Source organism: Hyla sarda, chromosome 2 (assembly GCF_029499605.1).
Source record: "Hyla sarda isolate aHylSar1 chromosome 2, aHylSar1.hap1, whole genome shotgun sequence".
NCBI lineage: Eukaryota > Metazoa > Chordata > Amphibia > Anura > Hylidae > Hyla > Hyla sarda.
This window is the reverse complement of record NC_079190.1, coordinates 398118812-398145920: the sequence shown is the minus strand read 5'-3', so window position 1 is coordinate 398145920 and position 27109 is coordinate 398118812. Positions and strand designations below refer to the sequence as shown.

Here is a 27109-nt window from a genome sequence, read left to right as displayed (position 1 = left end):
TCACAGTACAGGGATAATACACAGTGATGTCACAGTACAGGGATAATACACACAGTGATGTCACAGTACAGGGATAATACACAGAGTGATGGCACAGTACAGAGATAATACACAGTGATGTCACAGTACAGGGATAATACACAGTGATGGCACAGTACAGAGTTAATACACAGTGATGTCACATTACAGGGATAATACACAGAGTGATGGCACAGTACAGAGATAATACACAGTGATGTCACAGTACAGGGATAATACACAGTGATGTCACAGTATAACCATCTCACAGCTGGACCACCATGTAATTTTAGCAGAAAATAAAGCAGGGCCTCATGTTCAAGTTTCACCTAAGGCCTTACAAAGTCTAAAGCCGCCTCTAGTCGGCCCTACCATGGGACCCGGTGGGACCATTAGTCCCAGGTGGCACTTTTCAGGGGCGGCATTTTACTGCCCCCTTTTTTTGTGTGCCTAGTAGGTTCATGGTAGGGTTGGCGCCGCCGCTGCTCACTGTTCTAAAGCAGCTGCGGGGTATAATAGCGCAGCGGGCACTTTAGACAGTGGGTCTGCCTCTGACCGACCGGGGTCTGACGAGGGACGTCGCACAAGTGACGTACTTCTGCAGACCCGCTCAGGAGGACCTCAGTGACGTCACTCGTCAGGCCGCTGCCGGAGAGGAGAAGCGCTGTGCAGGGCAGGTAAGTGTGTCTCTGTGTGTGTCTGTGTCTGTCTGTGTGTTTGGGGGGGCTTTGGCTACCTAATGTGAGGAATCTATGCTACCTAATGTGGGGAAACTATGTTACCTAATGTGGGGAATATGTGCTACCTAATGTGGGGAAACTATGCTACCTAATGTGGGGAAAGTATGCTACCTAATGTGGGGAAGCTATGCTACCTAATGTGGGGAAACTATGTTACCTAATGTGGGGAATCTGTGCTACCTAATGTGGGGAAACTATGCTACCTAATGTGGGGAAACTATGTTATCTAATGTGGGGAATCTGTGCTACCTAATGTGGGCAAACTATGCTACCTAATGTCGGGAAACTATGTTACCTAATGTGGGGAATCTGTGCTACCTATTGTGGGGAAACTATGCTACCTAATGTGGGGAAAGTATGCTACCTAATGTGGGGAAACTATGTTACCTAATGTGGGGAAACTATGTTACCTGATGTGGGGAATCTGTGCTACCTAATGTGGGGAAACTATGCTACCTAATGTGGGGAAACTATGTTACCTAATGTGGGGAATCTGTGCTACCTAATGTGGGGAAACTATGCTACCTAATGTCGGGAAACTATGTTACCTAATGTGGGGAATCTGTGCTACCTATTGTGGGGAAACTATGCTACCTAATGTGGGGAAACTATGCTACCTAATGTGGGCAAACTATGCTACCTAATGTGGGAAAACTGCTACCTAATGTAGGGAATCTATGCTACCCAATGTGGTGAAACTATGCTACCTAATGTGAGGAAACTATGCTACCTAATGTGGGGAATCTATGCTACCTAATGTTGGGAATCTATGCTACCTAATGTGGGGGGCTTGAATGAGCTGTGGCATATGGGAGGCCTTAATAAATAATTAGAAACTTATACAGCAAGTGACATATGGGAGTCCACCTGAGTAAGTGACACATGGAGGTGGGGTGCTGAACAATTGATGTTTGGGGGGGGGGGGCACAGGCACATTCTTTGCACAAGGGCCCTCTGCTGTCTGTGTCCGCCCCTGGGTAGAGAATAAGGGGTAAAGTGGAACATAGAACAAATGCAGTTATTTTTTTCTTAATTTTTTTTTAATGAAGTAAACGAGATAAAGGTAAGCAATGACTTTTCCTCAGTCTGAAGCGCGGTCCTCATCGGCAGGAAGCAGTGAGGAGGAGGAGGATGACGGAGGTTCTGATTCCATCTCTGCTTCTTTTTCGTCCCTCTCTATATATAGGGCCGTGGCCACGAAGAAGGCCCCTCCGATGACTGCCATTATGGTGCAGGTCATGAGGGCATACTCCAGGCTGCGGTATTTCAGAAGAGGGGATTTGGCATATCCTCGTTCGTAGGTGTCAGATATCAGGCCGATGAGGTACGGGCTGCCGGCGTCACCTAGGAGGTGATAGATTGTCATCTGCACGGCCAGGGCTGAAGATCTCCTCCACGGAGTTACTACTTTTAGTATAATGTCAGATATGAGGGTGAAATTTACTGACAGAAGCGTCTCTCCGATGAAGATGAAGATGTTGGTGGCAACAAGGCTGATGTTGCCAAAAGTCAATGCCAACAGAAGAAAAGGGGCGGAGAGCATCATCGCGCATCCACACACAAGCGGGTCCGCCCGTGGGTTGGATTTGCGATATCTTTTACTTATCTCCGTCCCTGCTACAACTCCCAGAATGCCGGAAACGACTGTAACCACACCAAATATTAGGATGTCGTGATAGTCACACGGTTCAGTACGGCAAGGGTCCTTCTTTTGTAGGAGTGTTCGTGCGTGGGTCAGGTATGACGGACTCCATACACCTATGGCTCCCACTATGAAGGATACAGCTGTCGATCCCATGGTGGTTAACATGAAGCTTCGATTTTTAAATAGTTTTTTCAGATCTGTCGCCCATTTGGCAAACTTCTGGGATTTGTTGTTCTTCTTCCCGTTTGTAGTCGTTCTTGGAAGCTCCTTTGTGACCAAAATCATCAAAGCTACAGCTATGAGGCCCAGGCCAGGGGTGACCCGAAATGCCCAGTGCCAATCGCCCCTTGCTGCATCAGTCACTTTGGGCCCGATGATGTATCCTAGTCCGCAGCCTACAGGTATGACGGAGTAAAACACGTTCAGCATGCGGGTCCGCTGGTCACTTGTAAAAAGGTCTGCAATGATGGAGGGGGCGATGGTGCAGAAAGTCGCCTCTCCGGCTCCAACCAGTCCACTCGTCAGCAGGAAGAGCAGGAAATACCCGTCAGGGATGAATGACAGGGTAAGTGTCATGCTCAGCCAAACGATGACTCCTGTGCAAACAGTATATTTCTTATTACAGTGGTCGCCCAAATATCCAGCAATTGGTGCGACCAGCACGTAGCTTCCAATGAACAATGTATTCAATAAGCCGGACAGACTAGCATTGGTGTCATATGCTTTCTGTATATAAGGCAGCACCCCCGCCACGCTGGAGCGATTTGCATAGATGAGCAAATTAACAAAGGCGAGGATCACTACGGTGATGATGGAACGTGCGGTGGACATCACGCTTAGAGATGGCAGGTTCTGCCTCTCAGGGATATCGCCCTTTTCTACATCCATATCACTATGGTCCTCCATTGCTTCTTCCTCCTCCTTCAGCAATGGATCTTGTGGAGAGGCCATGGTCACAGGTCAGAGCCTGAAAACACTAGAGAGAGAGAGATAAGTGAACACATTAGACAACATGTCATCATTCCTGTCATTATACAATAGATCCTTCATACAGAGCAGAAATGTCCAGCACAGAACCACAAGATAACACTAAGACCATCGCAGCCTCAGTAGAAGACGCTTCTCTATAAGTGTTTTATATGGAGACGTCTTCCCTGAGGCTACCAATGTCTGATAACCCTGAACCTGTCCGGTCCTAGTATTATCTGATAACCCTGAACCTGTCCGGTCCTAGTAATATCTGATAACCCTGAACCTGTCCGGTCCTAGTAATATTTGATAACCCTGAACCTGTCCGGTCCTAGTAATAACTGATAACCCTAAACCTGTCCGGTCCTAGTAATATCTGATAACCCTGAACCTGTCCGGTCCTAGTAATATTTGATAACCCTGAACCTGTCCGGTCCTAGTAATAACTGATAACCCTAAACCTGTCCGGTCCTAGTAATATCTGATAACCCTGAACCTGTCCAGTCCTAGTAATATCTGATAACCCTGAACCTGTCCGGTCCTAGTAATATCTGATAACCCTGAACCTGTCCGGTCCTAGTAATATCTGATAACCCTGAACCTGTCCGGTCCTAGTAATATCTGATAACCATGAACCTGTCCGGTCCTAGTAATATCTGATAACCCTGAACCTGTCCGGTCCTAGTAATATCTGATAACCCTGAACCTGTCCGGTCCTAGTAATATCTGATAACCCTGAACCTGTCCGGTCCTAGTAATATCTGATAACCCTGAACCTGTCCAGTCCTAGTAATATCTGATAACCCTAAACCTGTCCGGTCCTAGTAATATCTGATAACCCTGAACCTGTCCGGTCCTAGTAATATCTGATAACCCTGAACCTGTCCGGTCCTAGTAATATCTGATAACCCTGAACCTGTCCGGTCCTAGTAATATCTGACAACCCTGATTCTGTCCGGTCCTAGTAATATCTGATAACCCTGAACCTGTCCGGTCCTAGTAATATCTGATAACCCTGAACCTGTCCGGTCCTAGTAATATCTGATAACCCTAAACCTGTCCGGTCCTAGCAATATCTGATAACCCTAAACCTGTCCAGTCCTAGTAATATCTGATAACCCTGAACCTGTCCGGTCCTAGTAATATCTGATAAACCTGAACCTCTCCGGTCATAGTAATATCTGATAACCCTTAATCTGTCCTAGTAATGGCGGATTATAAGGGCTTGGCTGAATGGTCACTGGGCCATGTGAACTTCATACTGTAGATACAATTGGGCTATCCTGCTATATACATTTACTAATAATGAACCTACCCCACCTCATTGGGATCTATCCGTCCCCTATATGACTTTCTGCCACTAGTTGATTTGAAAATTTTCCCTTTCGGAGTACCCAGAGTATTTCTATTGTTAGTACACAGAATACTATTATATACTATTATATTTCTGCCCTAATCTTTCTGTCATTCTTTTACTACACCACCAAATCTTTCTCATAGACTTATATCTTTTAGAACTTCATGAATTAGGACTCTTTTTCTTGGGGGCTTTTTTGGGCATAATTGCATTTTAACAGTTTTGCAAGAAAAAGCTCTGGTCATGATACTATCTGTGCGTTTTATTATGTTTAATGTCTAAGCCAAGTATTGTCACAATGCTATGAGAAATATAACTTTTGTTATTTCTTTTGGAAATTAATTTCTTGGTTTTTTTTTGCTAAAAAAAAAAAGCAACAACAATAAAAAAAAACTGTCAAACAAAAAGCCCTGTGTATGTATGAATAGAAGAGGCTGAGACTTACCTTGTGGTTCTCTCTTCAGACAAGGAACGGTCAAAATCTTGAATTCTCTATCGCAAATAGAAACTCTCTAACAAACACTTTGCACCACAGGTTGTGAATGCAAAACACACTGAAGAGACTGCAGCCGGCGCGCACCTCCTTGTACAGCTTACGGTGACATCATCACAAGCATGTGTGACATCACAGGGTTCTAAACCATCTTCAGGTATGTGTATATCTGTATAGTAAATGTGAGTAGCCATATTAGTCCAGTGATGCAGATTGTAATACCTTTTTTATTGGACTAACAGAATTTTGTAGAGACAAACTTTCGGGATTCCTCCCTGATAATTTATAAAGTCCTTTGATCATTAGTCCTTGACTATTGGACTTGATAAAGGGAGGAATCCTGAAAGCTTGTCTCTACAAAATTCTGATAGTCCAATAAAAAAGGTATTACAAGAGACTGCAACATATTTTTTGATTTGTGTGTGTGTGTGTATATATATATATATATATATATATATATATATATATATATATAGTTCCAAGGAAAATGCTGTGGCACTCAAGGTATGGTGAAAAAATGAAAACTATTTATTCATCCCAAATGTTCAAAGAGCGACGTTTCGATGGTCTCACACCATCATTATCAAGCCACTTGATAATGATGGTGTGAGACCATTGAAACGTTGCTCTTTGCACATTTGGGATGAATAAATAGTTTTAATTTTTTCACCATACCTTGAGTGCCACAGCATTTTCCTTGGAACTACGTATGCAGGACCTGGACCCGGACCCTAGCTGGAGGGACCTACTCACGCTTTAGGAGTGCTGCTTTCTTCTTTGACATATATATATATATATATATATATATATATATATATATATATATATATATATATATATATATATTAATATACACCTAGAAATACATCAAGTACATAAAAACATCTTTTAGAAAAATATTTCTCCAGGCCTGCCGAGTATATCCCCGTACTTCACAGTGTCTTCTTAGTTTATATATTTTAATCTTTTGACCTTTTAACCCCACTAGGACCAAGGGCATCCTGGGACTTAAAGGGGTATTCCAGGCCAAAACTTTTTTTATATATATCAACTCGCTCCAGAAAGTTAAACAGATTTGTAAATTACTTCTATTAAAAAATCTTAATCCTTTCAGTACTTATGACCTTCTGAAATTAAGGTTGTTTTTTCTAAGTCCTCTCTGATGACACCTGTCTCGGGCAACGCCCAGTTTAGAAGCAAATCCCCATAGCAAACCTCTTCTAAACTGGGCGTTTCCCGAGACACGTGTCATCAGAGAGGACTTAGACAGAAAATAACAACCTTATCTTCAGAAGCTCATAAGTACTGAAAGGGTTAAGATTTTTTAATAGAAGTAATTTACAAATCTGTTTAACTTTCTGGAGCCAGTTGATATATATAAAAAAGTTTTTGCCTGGAATACCCCTTTAAGATTGAACCGATTATTATTGATATATGTCATGAATGCATCAACGGTCAGATGGTCGGACGACCAAATGATGACCACATCGTCTACATACCTACCATACCATGCAAGGCATGTGGAAAATGGATTGGTGTCAGAAAAAATAAACTGCTCCTCCCACCAAAAAACAAAAAGCTTAGCCCGAGCTGGTGATGACTTTGCTCCCATTGAAGCACCCGTGCGCTGCAAATAAAAATTGTTACCAAACATAAAATAATTGTGTTTTAACACAAAATCTACCACCTCAATAATGTAATGTCTCAAATCCACAGAATATTTCGAAAATCTCATCAGTATATCCGAGATAGCTGATAATGCCAGGTTTTGCGGAATACTGGAATAGAGCGATTCAATGTCGCAAGTAAGCCACGACAGAGAATCGCTCCATGTGAATTTAGTTCTTCTGACCAGGAGTTTACTGAAAATTCAGATTGTTCAGATACCACGGACACTAGCGGGGACTCAGAACCGCAATATGTGAACACTCACAAGAATCACAATGCGAGAAGACAGTCAAAAAACGAGAAAGGCGCGGTGGCAGAAAACATAGGAAGAAGAGCTTCGGAGCGTAACAAGGACAAACAGAAAAAAGTAATAAAAGAGGATTTTCAAGTCATTAACATTTCTGCACAAATCATTACAGATGAAGAAACCTCGGTCCTGTGGAAAGGACTGGGTTTCTCTCCTATACATCATTTTGATGTTTATCGGACAATTTTGGATATAAATACATTTGTGAGAACTTTAACAGTTAAGAAACATTTTTTTGTGGAAAATGCTGATGAACCATCGGACCCACCTCAACTTTCTATAAACCCTGATTTACCACTAATGCATACGTTAGCAGAACAAATTGCTTTTAGAGATCTCTGTCTCCTTGAAAATAGTGGGATATCAATTTGTGATGAAGTGAATACTGCACATACCTTCTCCACTAAAAACCAAAATTTTTACCCCATATAGACCAGACCAGCAATTTTTGATTGGTTCCAGGACCTTATCATGAAAGATTTGGTTAATCTACAATCAAAAGTAATGTCCTAATTTGAATAAAAAGGAGGCTGCTGCCATAATGAAATTAAAGAAAAACAAAAATTTGACGATCCGATCCGCCGAAAAAGGCGGCTCGGTAGTATGTATGGACACGGGACTGTATATCAATTTAAATGAAAATCTACTATCTGATGATAAAACTTACCTTAAACTTTGTGGGAATCCCACTGAACCTTTTAAAAAAGAACTGTTGACTCTGTTGGAAGAGGGGAAAGCCAGATCTATTTTGACCCAAAAAGAAGTGGATTATATTTTCGTGCCTGCTCCAATTATTCCTATCTTCCACTCGCTACCCAAGCTGCATAAGGACCGATTCCCGCCGCCGATGCGTCCGATCGTGGCGGGGATCGGATCCCTTAATGAGCACCTATGCGAGTGGTTGGACTCAGTACTGCAACCTCTGGTTATGCAATGCCCAAGTTATATCAAGGACACTAAGCACTTGCTAAAAATCATGGATGAATTCACATGGAGCGATTCTCTGTCGTGGCTTACTTGCGACATTGAATCGCTCTATTCCAGTATTCCGCAAAACCTGGCATTATCAGCTATCTCGGATATACTGATGAGATTTTCTAAATATTCTGTGGATTTGAGACATTACGTTATTGAGGTGGTAGATTTTGTGTTAAAACACAATTATTTTATGTTTGGTAACAATTTTTATTTGCAGCGCACGGGTGCTTCAATGGGAGCAAAGTCATCACCAGCTCGGGCTAAGCTTTTTGTTTTTTGGTGGGAGGAGCAGTTTATTTTTTCTGACACCAATCCATTTTCCACATGCCTCGCATGGTATGGGAGGTAAGTAGACGATGTGGTCATCATTTGGTCGTCTGACCATCTGACCGTTGATGCATTCATGACATATATCAATAATAATCGGTTCAATCTTACGTTTACCCACACATGGTGTAAAAGTGAAACCCCCTTTTTGGATGTTGTTACGCCGAGCGCTCCGGGTCCCCGCTCCTCCCCGGAGCGCTCGCTTCTCTCTCGCTACCGCAGCGCTCCGGGCAGCTCCACTGACCCGGTGCGCTGCGATACCGTCTCCAGCCGGGATGCGATTCGCGATGCGGGTAGCGCCCGCTCGCGATGCGCACCCCGGCTCCCGTACCTGACTCGCTCTCCGTCTGTCCTGTCCCGGCGCGCGCGGCCCCGCTCCCTAGGGCGCGCGCGCGCCGGATCTCTGCGATTTAAAGGGCCACTGCGCCGCTGATTGGCGCAGTGGTTCCAATTAGTGTGTTCACCTGTGCACTCCCTATTTATACTTCACTTCCCCTTCACTCCCTCGCCGGATCTTGTTGCCATTGTGCCAGTGAAAGCGTTTCCTTGTGTGTTCCTAGCCTGTGTTCCAGACCTCCTGCCGTTGCCCCCGACTACGATCCTTGCTGCCTGCCCCGACCTTCTGCTACGTCCGACCTTGCTTCTGTCTACTCCCTTGTACCGCGCCTATCTTCAGCAGTCAGAGAGGTTGAGCCGTTGCTAGTGGATACGACCTGGTCACTACCGCCGCAGCAAGACCATCCCGCTTTGCGGCGGGCTCTGGTGAAAACCAGTAGTGACTTAGAACCGATCCACTAGCACGGTCCACGCCAATCCCTCTCTGGCACAGAGGATCCACTACCTGCCAGCCGGCATCGTGACAGTAGATCCGGCCATGGATCCCGCTGAAGTTCCTCTGCCAGTTGTCGCCGACCTCACCACGGTGGTCGCCCAGCAGTCACAACAGATAGCGCAACAAGGCCAACAGCTGTCTCAACTGACCGTGATGCTACAGCAGCTACTACCACAGCTTCAGCAATCATCTCCTCCGCCAGCTCCTGCACCTCCTCCGCAGCGAGTGGCCGCTTCTGGTCTACGACTATCCTTGCCGGATAAATTTGATGGGGACTCTAAATTCTGCCGTGGCTTTCTTTCCCAATGTTCCCTGCACTTGGAGATGATGTCGGACCAGTTTCCTACTGAAAGGTCTAAGGTGGCTTTCGTAGTCAGCCTTCTGTCTGGAAAAGCTCTGTCATGGGCCACACCGCTCTGGGACCGCAATGATCCCGTCACTGCCTCTATACACTCCTTCTTCTCGGAAATTCGAAGTGTCTTTGAGGAACCTGCCCGAGCCTCTTCTGCTGAGACTGCCCTGTTGAACCTGGTCCAGGGTAATTCTTCCGTTGGCGAGTACGCCGTACAATTTCGTACTCTTGCTTCAGAATTATCCTGGAATAATGAGGCCCTCTGCGCGACCTTTAAAAAAGGCCTATCCAGCAACATTAAAGATGTTCTGGCCGCACGAGAAATCCCTGCTAACCTACATGAACTCATCCATCTTGCCACTCGCATTGACATGCGTTTTTCCGAAAGGCGTCAGGAGCTCCGCCAGGATATGGACTTTGTTCGCACAAGGCGTTTTTTCTCCCCGGCTCCTCTCTCCTCTGGTCCCCTGCAATCCGTTCCTGTGCCTCCCGCCGTGGAGGCTATGCAGGTCGACCGGTCTCGCCTGACACCTCAAGAGAGGACACGACGCCGCATGGAGAATCTCTGCCTGTACTGTGCCAGTACCGAACACTTCCTGAAGGATTGTCCTATCCGTCCTCCCCGCCTGGAAAGACGTACGCTGACTCCGCACAAAGGTGAGACAGTCCTTGATGTCTACTCTGCTTCTCCACGTCTTACTGTGCCTGTGCGGATATCTGCCTCTGCCTTATCCTTCTCTACTATGGCCTTCTTGGATTCCGGATCTGCAGGAAATTTTATTTTGGCCTCTCTCGTCAACAGGTTCAACATCCCAGTGACCAGTCTCGCCAGACCCCTCTACATCAATTGTGTAAACAATGAAAGATTGGACTGTACCATACGTTTCCGCACGGAGCCCCTTCTAATGTGCATCGGACCTCATCACGAGAAGATTGAATTTTTGGTCCTCCCCAATTGCACTTCCGAAATCCTCCTTGGACTACCCTGGCTTCAACTCCATTCCCCAACCCTGGATTGGTCCACTGGGGAGATCAAGAGTTGGGGGCCCTCTTGTTTCAAGGACTGCCTAAAACCGGTTCCCAGTACCCCTTGCCGTGACTCTGTGGTTCCCCCTGTAACCAGTCTCCCTAAGGCCTATATGGACTTTGCGGATGTTTTTTGCAAAAAACAAGCTGAGACTCTACCTCCTCACAGGCCTTATGATTGTCCTATTGACCTCCTCCCGGGCACTACTCCACCCCGGGGCAGAATCTATCCTCTGTCCGCCCCAGAGACTCTTGCTATGTCGGAGTACATCCAGGAAAATTTAAAAAAAGGCTTTATCCGTAAATCCTCCTCTCCTGCCGGAGCCGGATTTTTCTTTGTGTCCAAAAAAGATGGCTCTCTACGTCCTTGCATTGACTACCGCGGTCTTAATAAAATCACGGTAAAGAACCGCTACCCCCTACCCCTCATCTCTGAACTCTTTGATCGCCTCCAAGGTGCCCACATCTTTACTAAACTGGACTTAAGAGGTGCTTATAATCTCATTCGCATCAGAGAGGGGGATGAATGGAAAACGGCATTTAACACTAGAGATGGACACTTTGAGTATCTGGTCATGCCCTTTGGCCTGTGCAACGCCCCTGCCGTCTTCCAAGACTTTGTTAATGACATTTTTCGTGATCTCTTATACTCCTGTGTTGTTGTATATCTGGACGATATCCTGATTTTTTCTGCCAATCTAGAAGAACACCGCCAGCATGTCCGTATGGTTCTTCAGAGACTTCGTGACAATCAACTTTATGCCAAGATAGAGAAATGTCTGTTTGAATGCCAATCTCTTCCTTTCCTAGGATACTTGGTCTCTGGCCAGGGACTACAAATGGATCCAGACAAACTCTCTGCCGTCTTAGATTGGCCACGCCCCTCCGGACTCCGTGCTATCCAACGTTTTTTGGGGTTCGCCAATTATTACAGGCAATTTATTCCACATTTTTCTACCGTTGTGGCCCCTATCGTGGCTTTAACCAAAAAAAATGCCAATCCCAAGTCTTGGCCTCCTCAAGCGGAAGACGCCTTTAAACGGCTCAAGTCTGCCTTTTCTTCGGCTCCCGTGCTCTCCAGACCTGACCCATCTAAACCCTTCCTATTGGAGGTTGATGCCTCCTCTGTAGGAGCTGGAGCGGTCCTTCTACAAAAAAATTCTTCCGGGCATGCTGTTACTTGTGGTTTTTTTCTAGGACCTTCTCTCCGGCGGAGAGGAACTACTCCATCGGGGATCGAGAGCTTCTAGCCATCAAATTAGCACTTGAGGAATGGAGGCATCTGTTGGAGGGATCAAGATTTCCAGTTATTATTTACACCGATCACAAGAACCTCTCCTATCTCCAGTCTGCCCAACGGCTGAATCCTCGCCAGGCCAGGTGGTCTCTGTTCTTTGCCCGATTTAACTTTGAAATTCACTTTCGGCCTGCCGATAAGAACATTAGGGCCGATGCTCTCTCTCGTTCCTCGGATGCCTCGGAAGTTGAACTCTCTCCGCAACACATCATTCCTCCTGACTGCCTGATTTCCACTTCTCCAGCCTCCATCAGGCAAACTCCTCCAGGAAAGACCTTCGTCTCTCCACGCCAACGCCTCGGAATCCTCAAATGGGGTCACTCCTCCCATCTCGCAGGTCATGCAGGCATCAAGAAATCTGTGCAACTCATCTCTCGCTTCTATTGGTGGCCGACTCTGGAGACAGATGTCGTGGACTTTGTGCGAGCCTGCACTGTCTGTGCCCGGGATAAGACTCCTCGCCAGAAGCCCGCTGGTTTTCTTCATCCTCTGCCTGTCCCTGAACAGCCTTGGTCTCTGATTGGTATGGATTTTATTACAGACCTACCCCCATCCCGTGGCAACACTGTTGTTTGGGTGGTCGTTGATCGATTCTCCAAGATGGCACATTTCATCCCTCTCCCTGGTCTTCCTTCAGCGCCTCAGTTGGCTAAACAATTTTTTGTACACATTTTTCGTCTTCACGGGTTGCCCACACAGATAGTCTCGGATAGAGGCGTCCAATTCGTGTCAAAATTCTGGAGGGCTCTCTGTAAACAACTCAAGATTAAATTAAACTTTTCTTCTGCATATCATCCTCAATCCAATGGACAAGTAGAAAGAATTAACCAGGTCTTGGGTGATTATTTACGACATTTTGTTTCCTCCCGCCAGGATGATTGGGCAGATCTTCTACCATGGGCCGAATTCTCGTATAACTTTAGAGTCTCTGAATCTTCCTCCAAATCCCCATTTTTCGTGGTGTACGGCCGTCACCCTCTTCCCCCCCTCCCTACTCCCTTGCCCTCTGGTTTGCCCGCTGTAGATGAAGTGACTCATGATCTTTCCACCATATGGAAAGAGACCCAAGATTCTCTTTTACAGGCTTCATCTCGCATGAAAAAGTTTGCCGATAAGAAAAGAAGAGCTCCCCCCATTTTTGCTCCCGGAGACAAGGTATGGCTCTCCGCTAAATATGTCCGCTTTCGTGTCCCCAGTTACAAACTGGGTCCACGCTATCTTGGTCCTTTCAAAGTCTTGTGCCAAATTAATCCTGTCTCTTACAAACTTCTTCTTCCTCCTTCTCTCCGTATTCCTAATGTCTTTCATGTCTCTCTTCTTAAACCACTCATCATCAACCGTTTCTCTCCCAAGTTAGTTTCTCCCACTCCTGTCTCCGGTTCTTCTGACGTCTTCTCGGTGAAAGAGATACTGGCCTCCAAGACGATCAGAGGAAAAAAGTTCTTTTTGGTGGATTGGGAGGGCTGTGGACCTGAAGAGAGATCCTGGGAACCTGAGGACAACATCCTAGACAAAAGTCTGCTCCTCAGGTTCTCAGGCTCTAAGAAGAGGGGGAGACCCAAGGGGGGGGGTACTGTTACGCCGAGCGCTCCGGGTCCCCGCTCCTCCCCGGAGCGCTCGCTTCTCTCTCGCTACCGCAGCGCTCCGGGCAGCTCCACTGACCCGGTGCGCTGCGATACCGTCTCCAGCCGGGATGCGATTCGCGATGCGGGTAGCGCCCGCTCGCGATGCGCACCCCGGCTCCCGTACCTGACTCGCTCTCCGTCTGTCCTGTCCCGGCGCGCACGGCCCCGCTCCCTAGGGCGCGCGTGCGCCGGGTCTCTGCGATGTAAAGGGCCACTGCGCCGCTGATTGGCGCAGTGGTTCCAATTAGTGTGTTCACCTGTGCACTCCCTATTTATACTTCACTTCCCCTTCACTCCCTCGCCGGATCTTGTTGCCATTGTGCCAGTGAAAGCGTTTCCTTGTGTGTTCCTAGCCTGTGTTCCAGACCTCCTGCCGTTGCCCCCGACTACGATCCTTGCTGCCTGCCCCGACCTTCTGCTACGTCCGACCTTGCTTCTGTCTACTCCCTTGTACCGCGCCTATCTTCAGCAGTCAGAGAGGTTGAGCCGTTGCTAGTGGATACGACCTGGTCACTACCGCCGCAGCAAGACCATCCCGCTTTGCGGCGGGCTCTGGTGAAAACCAGTAGTGACTTAGAACCGATCCACTAGCACGGTCCACGCCAATCCCTCTCTGGCACAGAGGATCTACTACCTGCCAGCCGGCATCGTGACAGATGTCATATTACGTGGCAACCCTGATACAAATAAAATTGAGGTTGATCCTTACAGAAAAAAGATATCAGGCAATACCATCCGAAGGGCGAATTCATGCCATTCCAAACAAACAGTAAGAGCCATACCAGTAGGTGAACTTATACGAATTAAGCGGAACAGTTCTTCTGCCGAGGTGTACCGCAGGGAAGCTGATGCAGCATGCACACACCTGGCGGCTCGAGGTTACCCTGGATGGCTCTTGAAAAAAGCTCGGTCGAGAGTGGATCCTATGGATCGAAAATCCCTTTTTACAAGTAAGCAACCAACTGAATCACAAGATTGTCCTACATTTGTCACCACGTACAGTCCAGAATTTAATGACATCAAACGCATTGTAATGAAACACTTACCTTTGCTATCAACAGATCCCACGGTAGGGGAGATTATAAAGTCAGGTGTGAGATTTGCAGCGAGGCGGGCACCTACTCTATCCAATCTCCTTGTTCCCAGTATGGTGGACACGGCTAGTGTTACCACCCAGTGGATTAGCACCAAGGGATTCCACAAGTGTGGTAAATCGCGGTGTGTGGTAGGTCCCTTTGCCAAAAAATGCCAGAAAATAGAAGGTACGGTGGATGGCAAATGCCATGTCATTCACAACTTTATAAACTGTGATAGCACTTTTGTTTTATATAAAATCATGTGCACACAATGTCACTTAACATATGTGGGTTCCACCAAAAGGTCCCTTAAAAAACGCGTGCAAGAGCACATTAGACATGCTGCTGGCCCTTTAAGCTCGAACATTTATAACATATCTAAACATTTTCTAATATGTCATAATTCAGACACCACTTCCCTCAGGTTCTCAGGCATTGAGAAGGTGAACCTAAATAAAAGGGGAGGTGACCATATTCGATCCCTCCACAATAGGGAAATCATGTGGATTTATCTTTTGAATTGCATTCAACCCCATGGTCTAAATAGGTTTTTAAGGAAGAACCCTGAATAAAGACGGACATTTTACTTCTACTTGCTGGCTTTTTTAGTATTTTATTTTAGTTTTATCCACTGTGCCAGGGATGAAAATTATTCCAAAAGAAACTAACTCAACTGTCTATGCTCCCCCGTTGCTCCAATATTGGTGTCCCGTTCTCTGTTCGCCGCCTTCTGCTTTTCCTGCAGGTCAGTAAATCACGGTGCGCTCAGTGTCATCATTGTTTCAGCACCAGTTTTACAAATCAGTGTGCCTCCAGTGTTACACCAGTGTTTACAAATAAGTGTGCCTCCAGCTGTTGCAAAACTATAACTTCCAGCATGCCTTGACAGCTAGAGACTGTCCGGGAATGCTGGGAGTTGTAGTTTTGGACCACCTGGAGAGACACTGTTTTGAAAACACTGCCTTAGTCAGTATTTTCCAACCTGGGGACTTCCAGCTGTTGCAAAACTACAACTCCCAGCATTCCCCTGACAGTCTTTAGCTGTCCAGGCATGCTGGGAGTTATAGTTCTGCAACAGCTGGAGACACTCAGGTTTGGTAGGTAGGTCCTTAGTCCATTGCTTTCCAACCTGGGTGCCTCCAGCTGTTGAAAAACTCTAACTCCCAGCTTAAGACTGTCCGGGCATGCTGGGAGTTGTAGTTTTGCAACAGCTGGAGGCCCCCAGGTTGGGAAACACTAACTACGGCAGTGTTTTTGAAACATTGTCTCTCCACCTGTTGCAAAACTACAACTCCCAGCATGCTCGGACAGTCTTAAGCTGGAAGTTAGAGTTTTGCAGCAGAAGGTGGCATTTTGGTGGGTAGTTGGGCCCTTAGTCCAGTGTTTCCCAACCTGAGTGCCTCCAGCTGTTGCAAAACTACAACTCCCAGCATGCCCAAACAGCCAAAGCCTGTTTGGAAAACACTGGACTAAGGGCCTACCTACCAAATGTAACGTGGCCAACCACCTACCAACCAAACATATACCTTCCTACCTTCCAACCAAACATATTACCTACCTAGCAAATGCTTTTCCTGCCTACCTAACAAACGTATACCGTATATACTCGAGTATAAGCCGAGTTTTTCAGCACGATTTTTCGTGCTGAAAACACCCCCCTCGGCTTATACTCGAGTGAACTCTCCGCCCTCAGTGGTCTTCAACCTGCGGACCTCCAGAGGTTTCAAAACTACAACTCCCAGCAAGCCCGGGCAGCCATCGGCTGTCCGGGCTTGCTGGGAGTTGTAGTTTTGAAACCTCTGGAGGTCCGCAGGTTGAAGACCACTGCTGCCTTCGACATCATCCAGCCCCCTCTCACCCCCTTTAGTTCTGTACAGTACTCACCTCCGCTCGGCGCTGGTCCGGTGCTGCAGGACTGTCCGGTCGGGAGGTCGTCCGGTGGGATAGTGGTTCCGGGCTGCCATCTTCATCGGGGGGGGGGCCTCTTCTCCGCGCTTCAGGCCCGGAATAGTCACGTTGCCTTGACGACGACGCAGAGGTACGTTCATTACCAACGTCCCTCTGCATCATCGTCAAGGCAACGCCTCTATTCCGGGCCCAAAGCGCGGAGAAGAGGCCCCCCGGTGAAAATGGCAGCCCGGAACCACTATCCCACCGGACGACCTCCCCACCGGACAGTCCTGCAGCACCGGACCATCGCCGAGCAGAGGTGAGTACAGAACTAAAGGGGGTGAGAGGGGGCTGGATGATGTCGAAGGCCGCAGTGGTTTTCAACCTGCGGACCTCCAGAGGTTTCAAAACTACAACAGGGGGGGATGATGTATTTCCCACCCTAGGCTTGTACTCGAGTCAATAACTTTTCCTGGGATTTTGGGGTGAAATTAGGGGCCTCGGCTTATATTCGGGTCGGCTTATACTCGAGTATATACGGTAAACTACCTACCTAGCGGCAAACCTTTTACTTGCCTTCCTACCAACTGAACTTACTACCTGCCTAAATAACTTGCAAACTTACTACTTGCCTACCTACTTAGAGAATGTTCTACTTACCTAATTTACTACTTGCAAACGTACTACCTGCTTTCCTAGCAAACATATTACCTGGGTGGGGGGGGGGGCCCAGGCATATTCTTTGCACAGGGGCCCTCTGTTGTCTGTGTCCGCCCCTGATAATAATCAAACAATAATTAGTTCATTCTATTACCCACACCTTTTTGGATTCTTTCTGTGCCTCCACAGTTATTATGCCCCTTTTGTGCATCCACAGTTATTATGCCCTGTCCTGTACCCCCAAACTTGTATTATGTCCCCTTCTCTTCACTTAGACTGTTATTTTGCCCCTTCTATTCCTTTACATTGTTTTTATACCCCTTCTATGTCCCCACCCCATTATTATGTCCCCTTTTTACCCCTACACTGTTATCATGCACCTTTTGTGCCACCAACAGTAATTAAGCTCCCTTCTGTGCTTTCATTCTATTATCACCTTCCTGTGCCCCAGACCGCTAATATTGACCCCTTCTGTACCCTTCACACTGTTAATATTATCCCTTTCTGTGCATTCACTCTGTGAATATTGTTCCTGTCTGTGCCTCCATATACTGTTAAAAAGCCCCCATATTAACCCCTTAAGGACCAGGCCATTTTACACCTTAGGACCGGAGCGTTTTTTGAACATCTGACCACTGTCACTTTAAACATTAATAACTCTGGAATGCTTTTACCTATCATTCTGATTCCGAGATTGTTTTTTCGTGACATATTCTACTTTATGATATTGGTAAAAATTTTGTCGATACTTGCATTGTTTCTTAGTGAAAAATTCCCAAATTTGCTGAAAAAATTTAAAATTTTGCATTTTTCTAACTTTGAAGCTCTCTGCTTGTAAGGAAAATGGATATTCCAAATAAAAAAAAAATTCACAAATTCAATATGTCTACTTTATGGTTGCATCATAAAATTGACGTGTTTTTACTTTTGGAAGACATCAGAGGGCTTCAAAGTTCAGCAGCAATTTTCCAATTTTTCACAAAATTTTCAAACTCACAATTTTTCAGGGACCAGTTCAGGTTTGAAGTAGATTTGAAGGGTCTTCATATTAGAAATACCCCACAAATGACCCCATTATAAAAACTGCACCCCCCCCCCAAAGTATTCAAAATGACATTCAGTCAGCGTTTTAACCCTTTAGGTGTTTCACAGGAATAGCAGCAAAGTGAAGGAGAAGATTCACCATCTTTATTTTTTACACTCGCATGTTCTTGTAGACCCAATTTTTTAATTTTTACAAGGGGTAAAAGGAGAAAATTTATACTTATATTTGTAGCCCAATTTCTATCGAGTAAGGACATACCTCATATGTCCATGAAAAGTGTTCGGCGGGCGCAGTAGTGGGCTCAGAAGCGAAGGAGCGACAAGGGGATTTTGGAGAGTACGTTTTTCTGAAATGGTTTTTGGGGGGCATGTTGCATTTAGGAAGCCCCTATGGTACCAGAACCGCAAAAAATCCCCACATGGCATACCATTTTGGAAACTAGACCCCTTGGGGAACGTAACAAGGGGTAAAGTGAACCTTAATACCCCACAGGTGTTTCACGACTTTTGCATATGTAAAAAAAAATAATAATTTTTTTCACTAAAATGTGTGTTTCCCCCCAAATTTCACATTTTTGCAAGGGTTAATAGCAGAAAATACCCCCCAAAATTTGTAACCCCATCTCTTCTGAGTATGAAGGTACCCCATAAGTGGACCTGAAGTGCACTACGGGCGAACTACAATGCTCAGAAGAGAAGGAGTCATATTTGACTTTTGGAGAGCAAATTTTGGTCGGGGGGCATGTCGCATTTAGGAAGCCCCTATGGTGCCACAACAGCAAAAAACCCTCACATGGCATACCATTTTGGAAACTAGACCCCTTGAGGAACGTAACAAGGAATAAAGTGAGCCTTAATACCCCACAGGGGTTTCACGACTTTTGCATATGTAAAAAAATATATTTTTTTTTTCACTAAAATGTGTGTTTCCCCCCAAATTTCACATTTTTGCAAGGGTTAATAGCAGAAAATACCCCCCAAAATTTGTAACCCCATCTCTTCTGAGTATGAAGGTACGCCATAAGTGGACCTGAAGTGCACTACGGGAGAACTACAATGCTCAGAAGAGAAGGAGTCATATTTGGCTTTTGGAGAGCAAATTTTGCTCGGGGGGCATGTTGCATTTAGGAAGCCTCTATGGTGCCAGGACAGCAAAATAACCCCCACATGGCATACCATTTTGGAAACTAGACCCCTTGAGGAACGTAACAAGGGGTACAGTGAGCATTTACCCCCCACTGGTGTCTGTCAGAACTTTGGAACAGTGGGCTGTACAAAATTTTTAATTTGCACAGCCCACTGTTCCAAAGATCTGTCAAACACCAGTGGGGTGTAAATTCTCACTGCACCCCTCATTACATTCCGTGAGGGGTGTAGTTTCCGAAATGGGGTCACATGTGGAGTTTTTTTTTTTTTTTTGCGTTTGTCAAAACCGCTGTAACAATCAGCCACCCCTGTGCAAATCACCTCAAATGTACATGGTGCACTCTCCCTTCTGGGCCTTGTTGTGCGCCCCCAGAGCACTTTGCGCCCACTTATGGGGTATCTCCGTAGTCGGGAGAAATTGCATTACAAATTTTGGGGGGCGTTTTTCCCTTTTACCTCTTGTCAAAATGAACAGTATAGGGCAACACCAGCGTGTTAGTGTAAAAAATTTATTTTACATGCTGTTGTAGACCCCAACTTCACCTTTTCATAAGGGGTTAAAGGAGAAAAAGCCCCCCAAAATTTGTAACACAATTTCTCCCAAGTACGGCGATACCCCATATGTGACCCTAAACTGTTGCCTTGAAATACGACAGGGCTCCAAAGTAAGAGCGTCATGCGCATTTGAGGCCTGCATTAGGAATTTGCATAAGGGTGGACATAGGGGTATTCTACACCAGTGATTCCCAAACAGAGTGCCTCCAGCTGTTGCAAAACTCCTAGCATGCTTGGACAGTCAACGGCTGTCCGGCAATACTGGGAGTTGTTGTTTTGCAACAGCTGGAGGCTCCATTTTGGAAACAGTGGCGTACCAGACGTTTTTCATTTTTATTGGGAGGGGAGGGGGGCTGTGTAGGGGTACGTGTATATTTAGTGTTTTTTACTTTTTATTTTATTTTGTGGTAGTGTAGTGTAGTGTTTTTAGGGTACAGTCACACGGGCGGGGGATTACAGCGAGTTTCCTGCTGCGAGTTTGAGCTGCCGCGCAAAATTTGCTGCATCGCAAACTTGCAGCCTGATACTCACTGTAAGCCCCCTGCCCATGTGAATGTACCCTGTACATTCACAGGGGGGGGGGGACCTCCAGCTGTTACAAAACTACAACTCCCAGCATGCACAGTTTATCAGTGCATGCTGGTAGTTATAGTTTTGCAACAGCTGGAGGCACACGGTTGGGAAACACTGAGTTAGGAAACAGACAATGTTTCCCAACCAGTGTGCCTCCAGTTGTTGCAAAACCACAACTCCCAGCATTCTCAGGCATGCTGGGAGTAGTAGTTCGGCAACATCTTTAGAGCCAGATGTTGCCGAACTACAACTCCCAGCATGCTGGGAGTTGTAGTTTTGCAACATCTGGAGGACTACAGTTTGCAGACCACTAATACAGTGATTCCCAATCTGTGCCCTTCCAGATGTTGCAAAACTACAACTCCCAGTATGCCAAAACTGTCCAGGCATGCTGGGAGTTGTAGTTCTGCAACATCTGAAGGGCGAGATGTTACAGAACTACAACTCCCAGCATGCCTGGACAGTAAGGGCATGCTGAGGATGTGTAGTTTTGCAACATCTGGAAGGGCACAGTGGTCTCCAAACTGTGGACCTCCAGATGTTGCAAAACTGCAACTCCCAGCATGCCCAGACGCCAAGGGCTGTCTGGGCATGCTGGGAGTTGTAGTTTACAGGGTCCCATTACAGCAATGCATGTCGCTTTACGGTGACGTGCATTGCTGTAAAGGGCCCGACCGCGGCTGAAGATCTACTTACCTGTCGCCGCCGCCGCCATCTTCCTCGCCGGGATCCGGGTCTTCAGGGACGAGGTAAGTACCGGGGCCGGTCCCCAGCACTCCTCCGTCCCCCGCCGCGTCCTCCAGTCTTCCTCCCATCCTCTCCGGACTTCAAGGGGCCGGGCAGGGCGGGAGGAAGTAACCGCCCCCCCCCCCCCCCCTTGCGATTGGTCGGTTAGTTAACTGACGGATCGCAGGGGATCGGAGGAGGTGGCCGGCTTGCCCAGGTAGTGGGGAGCCCAGGTAGTGGGGACGTTAAAGCCCAGGTAGTGGGGACGTTAGAGAACGTCCTATGTCCTTAACAGGTTAATAGTGCCCCACTTCTCCCTGTTGTTCTCACGCAGAGCAGCTGTGTTCTCCACTGGATGGCACCTAGTGCAGGCTGCTTGATGATCTACTCATGTAGCCTGTGCCTGGCAGATATCCCTAGCTGCCCTAGATATATTTTATGTAGAGAAAAAGACAAAAAGAGAGGTGCGCTCCTAGTGCGGATGGTTCAGACAGGTGAGCCCCTTAGGATAATTAGGTAGGCTTACCAGAAGTGGTCGTGCTCAGGGCACAACACCTATATCTGCATGTAGTATCGCTCGGTGAAGATGAGGTCAGCAGCTCCGAAGTCCTCTCTGAGTGAGCTAGTCACTCAGCATTTCTGATACAGTCTGGGATAATGTGAACCAAAGGCCTGGGACACATAAAAGGAGGACTGGGTTCCGGGCGCTTCCCCTCCTAGTAGAGTACTGAATCTTAGGCAGGCAGATCCATAGAATAAAAAGGGAGTTTATTCGAATAAACTCCCTTTTTATTCTATGGATCTGCCTGCCTAAGATTCAGTACTCTACTAGGAGGGGAAGCGCCCGGAACCCAGTCCTCCTTTTATGTGTCCCAGGCCTTTGGTTCACATTATCCCAGACTGTACTAGATATATTTTAGGCCACAGGCTTAAAGGGGTATTCCGGAGAATACATTTATTTTTATTTTTTTAAACATCTGGTGCCAGAAAGTTGTACAGATTTGTAAATTACCCATAGCAAACCTCTCCTGCTCTGGACACTTCCTGACATGGACAGAGAGAACTACACAACTTTTCTGGAGCATACAGCAGCTGATAAGTACTAGACAGCTTTAGATTTTGAAACTGATGTAATCTAGAAATCGGCATAACTTTTTTGTGCCTGTGCCATCTGATGTGAGAACATTCCCCCCCCCCCCCCCCCTCTGGAATACCCCTATCAATAAGCTTGTGGCCTAAAGAATGAAGTCATGTAATAGATTTCAACTGTGTCTGCCCTTTGAAGGGGTACTCCGGCACTAAGACATCTTATCTCCTATCCAAAGGATAGGGGATAAGATGCCTGATCGCGGGGGTCCCGCTGCTGGGGACCCTGGTGATCTTCCACGCCGCACCCCATTAGAATCAGTCCCCGGAGCGTGTTCGCTCTGGGTCTGATTACTGGCGATCACGGGGACGGAGCATAGTGACGTCACGGCTCTGCCCCCGTGTGATGTCACACTCCGCCCCCTCAATGCAAGCCTATGGTAGGGGGCGTGACAGCTGTCACTCCCCTCCAATAGACTTGCATTGAGGGGACGGAGAATGACTTCACATGGGGGCGAAGCCGTGACGTCGCTATGCTCCGTCCTCGTGGTCGAGATGGACTCAGCCTGAGGACCTCCAGCGGTGGGTGCTGCATGGTAGATCCCGGGGGTCCCCAGCAGCGGGACCTCGGCGATCTGACATCTTATCCCCTATTCTCATACTATTTTATATTGAGTGTATGTAACACGATTGATTGGAACAAGAGAATGTACAGTATGGTATGCATAATAATGTGCCCCCTTTCATCTTCTCCTACACTGCAGTCATCCCTTTTGACCTCTGTTAAAGTTCAAAACAGATCAACACAAACACAACTTATTTAGTTTGACCGTAACCTATGATTTTATTACCTTTCAATTTTATCCCACACTTTTTTGCATCTTTTGATTTCACCATTATTCATTTTATTTAACTCCAGTCTGTAATCCAGTAACACTTATTTACATATGTTCTTTATGCTGGTCATGGGAACTCGGTATGATGTCATGGGAGCTATAGATTTACCTAGAAATATACCTGTATAGTCAGTGATGCTCCGAACACTGTGATCCTAATAACAAATCTTTTTGTTCTTTTTAGATACGATGTATCTTCATTATTTTCTGCAATATGGATCTTATTTCCCCTAACAATAATGTAGTAATTTAATACATTAAAAACTAGGCAGGTAAATGATTTTATTTAACAAGTCAGTCCAAAATGGTTTGGCAAAAAAGCAGCTTTCTTATTGCAGCGATTGCAAAATGTACTTTAAAGAATAATAGCAGATGTGGAGTGTAAGGGGATTAATATATTTTGCCAAGCAGACATCTTTGTTTCCCTTTGTCTATAGTCAATATGTGACCCTGTACAATAGAGGAGTCATGTTTTCAGTTTTATTAAATTTCTAATGCTCTGTTGACATCATGCTTCAGCTCAGCATAGATATCACATAACACTTTCTTCATACAGTATACATGTCTAAAATGCCAGCACGATTCTACTTGAAACATGTATGCCAAAACAGTGTTCTCGGATATAAAAGTAAAAAAACAGTCATAGTCAACACTTGTTTTGCACAAAAAAGACTGTGGGCCTTATTAACTAAGGCTTTTCTAAGTAGATTATGTATGGTTTTTGTGTCTCATTTGTCGTGAGCCACAATTTGCGACATAAAATCCAAAAAACCCTACTAACTCTCCACTTAAGGGTATGTTCACACTGAGGAATGTGAACGGAATCTCCACTCGCAGAAATTCAGCGAGTGGAGATTCCATCTGGCGGCCACGGCCAAAATACTTTGCTGTCACCATTGACGGAAATGCATGGCTCACAGACTTTTGCACAAAGAATGAACATGTTCTTTCTTTGCACGGATCAATTGTCTGCCGCTGAAATTCCGCAGTGTAACCGGGCCCGTGGAAGACCCATTTACACTATTGTTAGGGGTTCACACAGCAGAATTGCACGCCAATTCCTCAGTGTGAACATACCCTTATTCAGAAAATCCAAAAACTGTTGTGGTTGCCAGGGAAAAGAGGTGTGTCACCCACATTTAAAAAAAATAATAATAATTTTTACCAACATTCCCATATAAAATGTGGTGGATTTTAGCTCTAGAAAACCTGACACCTCAGAGCATGTGTAAAAGAAGCAAAACATAGGGGAAAAAAACACCACAAAGAAAACTACACTCCCCAATATATTTTACAATGGAATTCAACAGCAGACATATGCAACTACAGTGGTCCCCTGACATATGACCATTTCAACATACGATGGCCTCTCAGAGGCCATCCTATGTTGAAGGCAGCATCAATATACGATGCTGCTGTGTGTCGGTGCCATCGGCTATCCGGCAGTGCTGACCGATTCGGCTGCCCCGGGATAGCTGTTTAATGTGCCCCATGTGCCCCGCTGAATGATACTTACATGTCCCTGCCACTCCGGCCTGTAATTTCGCCGCTCCTCTGCTGCCGCTGCCCTGTGCCGTCACTCTCCTATGCCGTGACCACTCATGCCGCCCCCGTCGTCCAATAGGGGTGGCATGAGCGGCAATATGTTGACAGTGACGGAGAGCGATGGCGCAGGGCAGCAGCAGCAGAGGAGAGGCGAAATGACAGGCAGCAGTGACATGTGAGTATGATCCATGGTACGAATCCCTCAACATACGATGGTTTCAACAAACGATGGTCCGTCTGGAACCAATTACCATAGTATGTTGGGAGACCACTGTATACAGCTATAAAGTTGTATATAATATAAAAAATCCTTAGTCCTCAGTGCCTCATCACCTATGGTGATTGTGCAGTAGACATGTGGTGTTGTGTAATAAATTGCCAGCTAATAGTTACTAGATAATCAACTATTTAATAAACCATTAAAATATTAGAAACAGATAAAATATATTTTCTGGAGATCTGCCTCCACAGGGCCCTTGTGGTTAATAGGCCGACTCCAGAATACTGATACAAATATAATTATAATTATACAATATTGTAGTCCACCTGAGAATCTTGTGACATTAATCAAGGAAATCTGTAAATAAAAATCTGTAAAGAAAATAATAATGATATTCTATTCTGAATATATCATTGCCGTACTGTATGTATGACTATTTAGTTCATCCTGTAAAAGAAAGTGTCTCTGATTCTGTCAATAATGTCCATGCAACCAACCACTGTAAAGAAATAAATCCAAGTCTGTAAAAGAAATGTGTCCAAGTTCTATAAACAAGAGATATTGGCCCTCATTTACTATTCTAAACCCGACCTCTTTTGTCGGGTTTTTTTGGCGCAGCTTTGTCTGCGCCATGTCGCAGACATCGTGCGCCAGTCTGCGACACGATGCGACATTTTTTCCCGATGGACCCGATGTGGATTCTCCCAAACCCGAAAAAGGGGCGTAACCCGACATTTCTGAGCTTTCCCACGTATTTATTAAGGTTTCCAACTCGAATTTGTTGAATTGTTGTGGATTTTTTCCCGACAGCTCAGAGGAGTTGGAGACCAAAACCAACAAAACCCACGTGCGACAAACAGGATGCGACATAATAATAAATACCAGGGGAAAAAAGCAGTCGGGTAAGAAAGCAACATAGACTTACAACCCGATTTTCTTAGTAAATGAGGGCCATTGTGTCCAAGATCTGTAAATGGAAATATCCCCTGAAACTTGGATATGTAGCATGGCGATCTAATATATTGTCCGATTCATGTATTGAGTACCAGCGATCCTGTCAGGATATAAAATTTGGCACTTAGTGCCACTCACCACTCCTGGATATCTCTGAGGGTGTATCTCCGATAAGGTGGTTCTTTGTGTCAGGAGCAGCGACACCCGTATACCGAAATCTAGCCGCTGTAAAGAAATCGTTCCTCCCGTCTAGCAGCGCTGCTGCTGCTTGCGTCCGATGTTAGGGGCTTTAGTGTATACTATCATATGCTTCTCAGGTAATAAGCCCCCAATCAATTTGCCCTGTTTTATTAAGTGCCAGTGTCTTTGGAAAATTCTTTCAATTCGTTTATACTCTTTATTGAAAGGTAGTACAATTTTAATTTGATGATCGTCTCCTTTAATGAGGGTTTCTCTAGGTTCAAAAAATGTTTTCCTATCTAAACTATTTACATGATCTAAAGATTTTTTTTATTATTTCTGGAGGGTATTCTTTTTCTAAAAACTGTGAAGTTAATGTTTTAACTTCTTGTTGGAACTGGGACTCCTCTGTACAATTCCGTTTTAGGCGTCTAAATTGTCTGGTGGGAACATTAATGAACCACCCGGGAAGATGGCAACTGTTGTATTTTATAAAACTATTCTTAGCTGTAGGTTTGATGTATGTTTTACAATGAAGACGGTCTGATACTGGAAATATTTCAATATCTAAAAATTAAATTTTCTCTTGACTAATTGTGGATGTGAATTGTAGATTGTATGCGTTAGAGTTGAGACCATCGATGAAGGAATCAAGGTCCACCCTGGGGCCCTTCCAAATCAAAATAATGTCATCTATATATCGTTGCCAGAGTACCAGGTTTGCGCCGAGGATGGCGAAGATGGTGACTGCTTCCCACGCTGCCATAAATAAATTGGCATAACTCGGCGCAAACCTGGTACCCATGGCCGTTCCATTTTGCTGTAAATAATAATTCTGATTAAAATAGAAATAATTATGTGTTAAAATAAATTCGATGGCATCTAAAATAAATTTAACTTGATCCTCCAAAATGTCACCCTTTC

The 27109-nt window shown here is 45.7% G+C and overlaps 1 protein-coding gene across 1 annotated transcript; it reads right to left on the bottom strand.

The window, feature by feature from the left end:
* Positions 1-1780: 1780 nt before the first annotated feature.
* Positions 1781-5291, bottom strand: LOC130358004 (protein spinster homolog 1-like). Its single transcript, XM_056560793.1, has 2 exons — positions 5175-5291; positions 1781-3379 (listed from the first exon to the last, which is right to left on the bottom strand). The coding sequence occupies exon 2, from the start codon at positions 3352-3354 to the stop codon at positions 1840-1842; it is 1515 nt and encodes a 504-aa protein (XP_056416768.1). The 5' UTR covers positions 3355-3379; positions 5175-5291; the 3' UTR covers positions 1781-1839.
* Between the last annotated feature and the right edge of the window lie 21818 nt (positions 5292-27109).

What these genes read in the sequence shown, in the direction of transcription:
- LOC130358004 (XM_056560793.1), bottom strand. Translation starts at nt 3,354, where the DNA reads ATGGCCTCTCCACAAGATCCATTGCTGAAGGAGGAGGAAGAAGCAATG.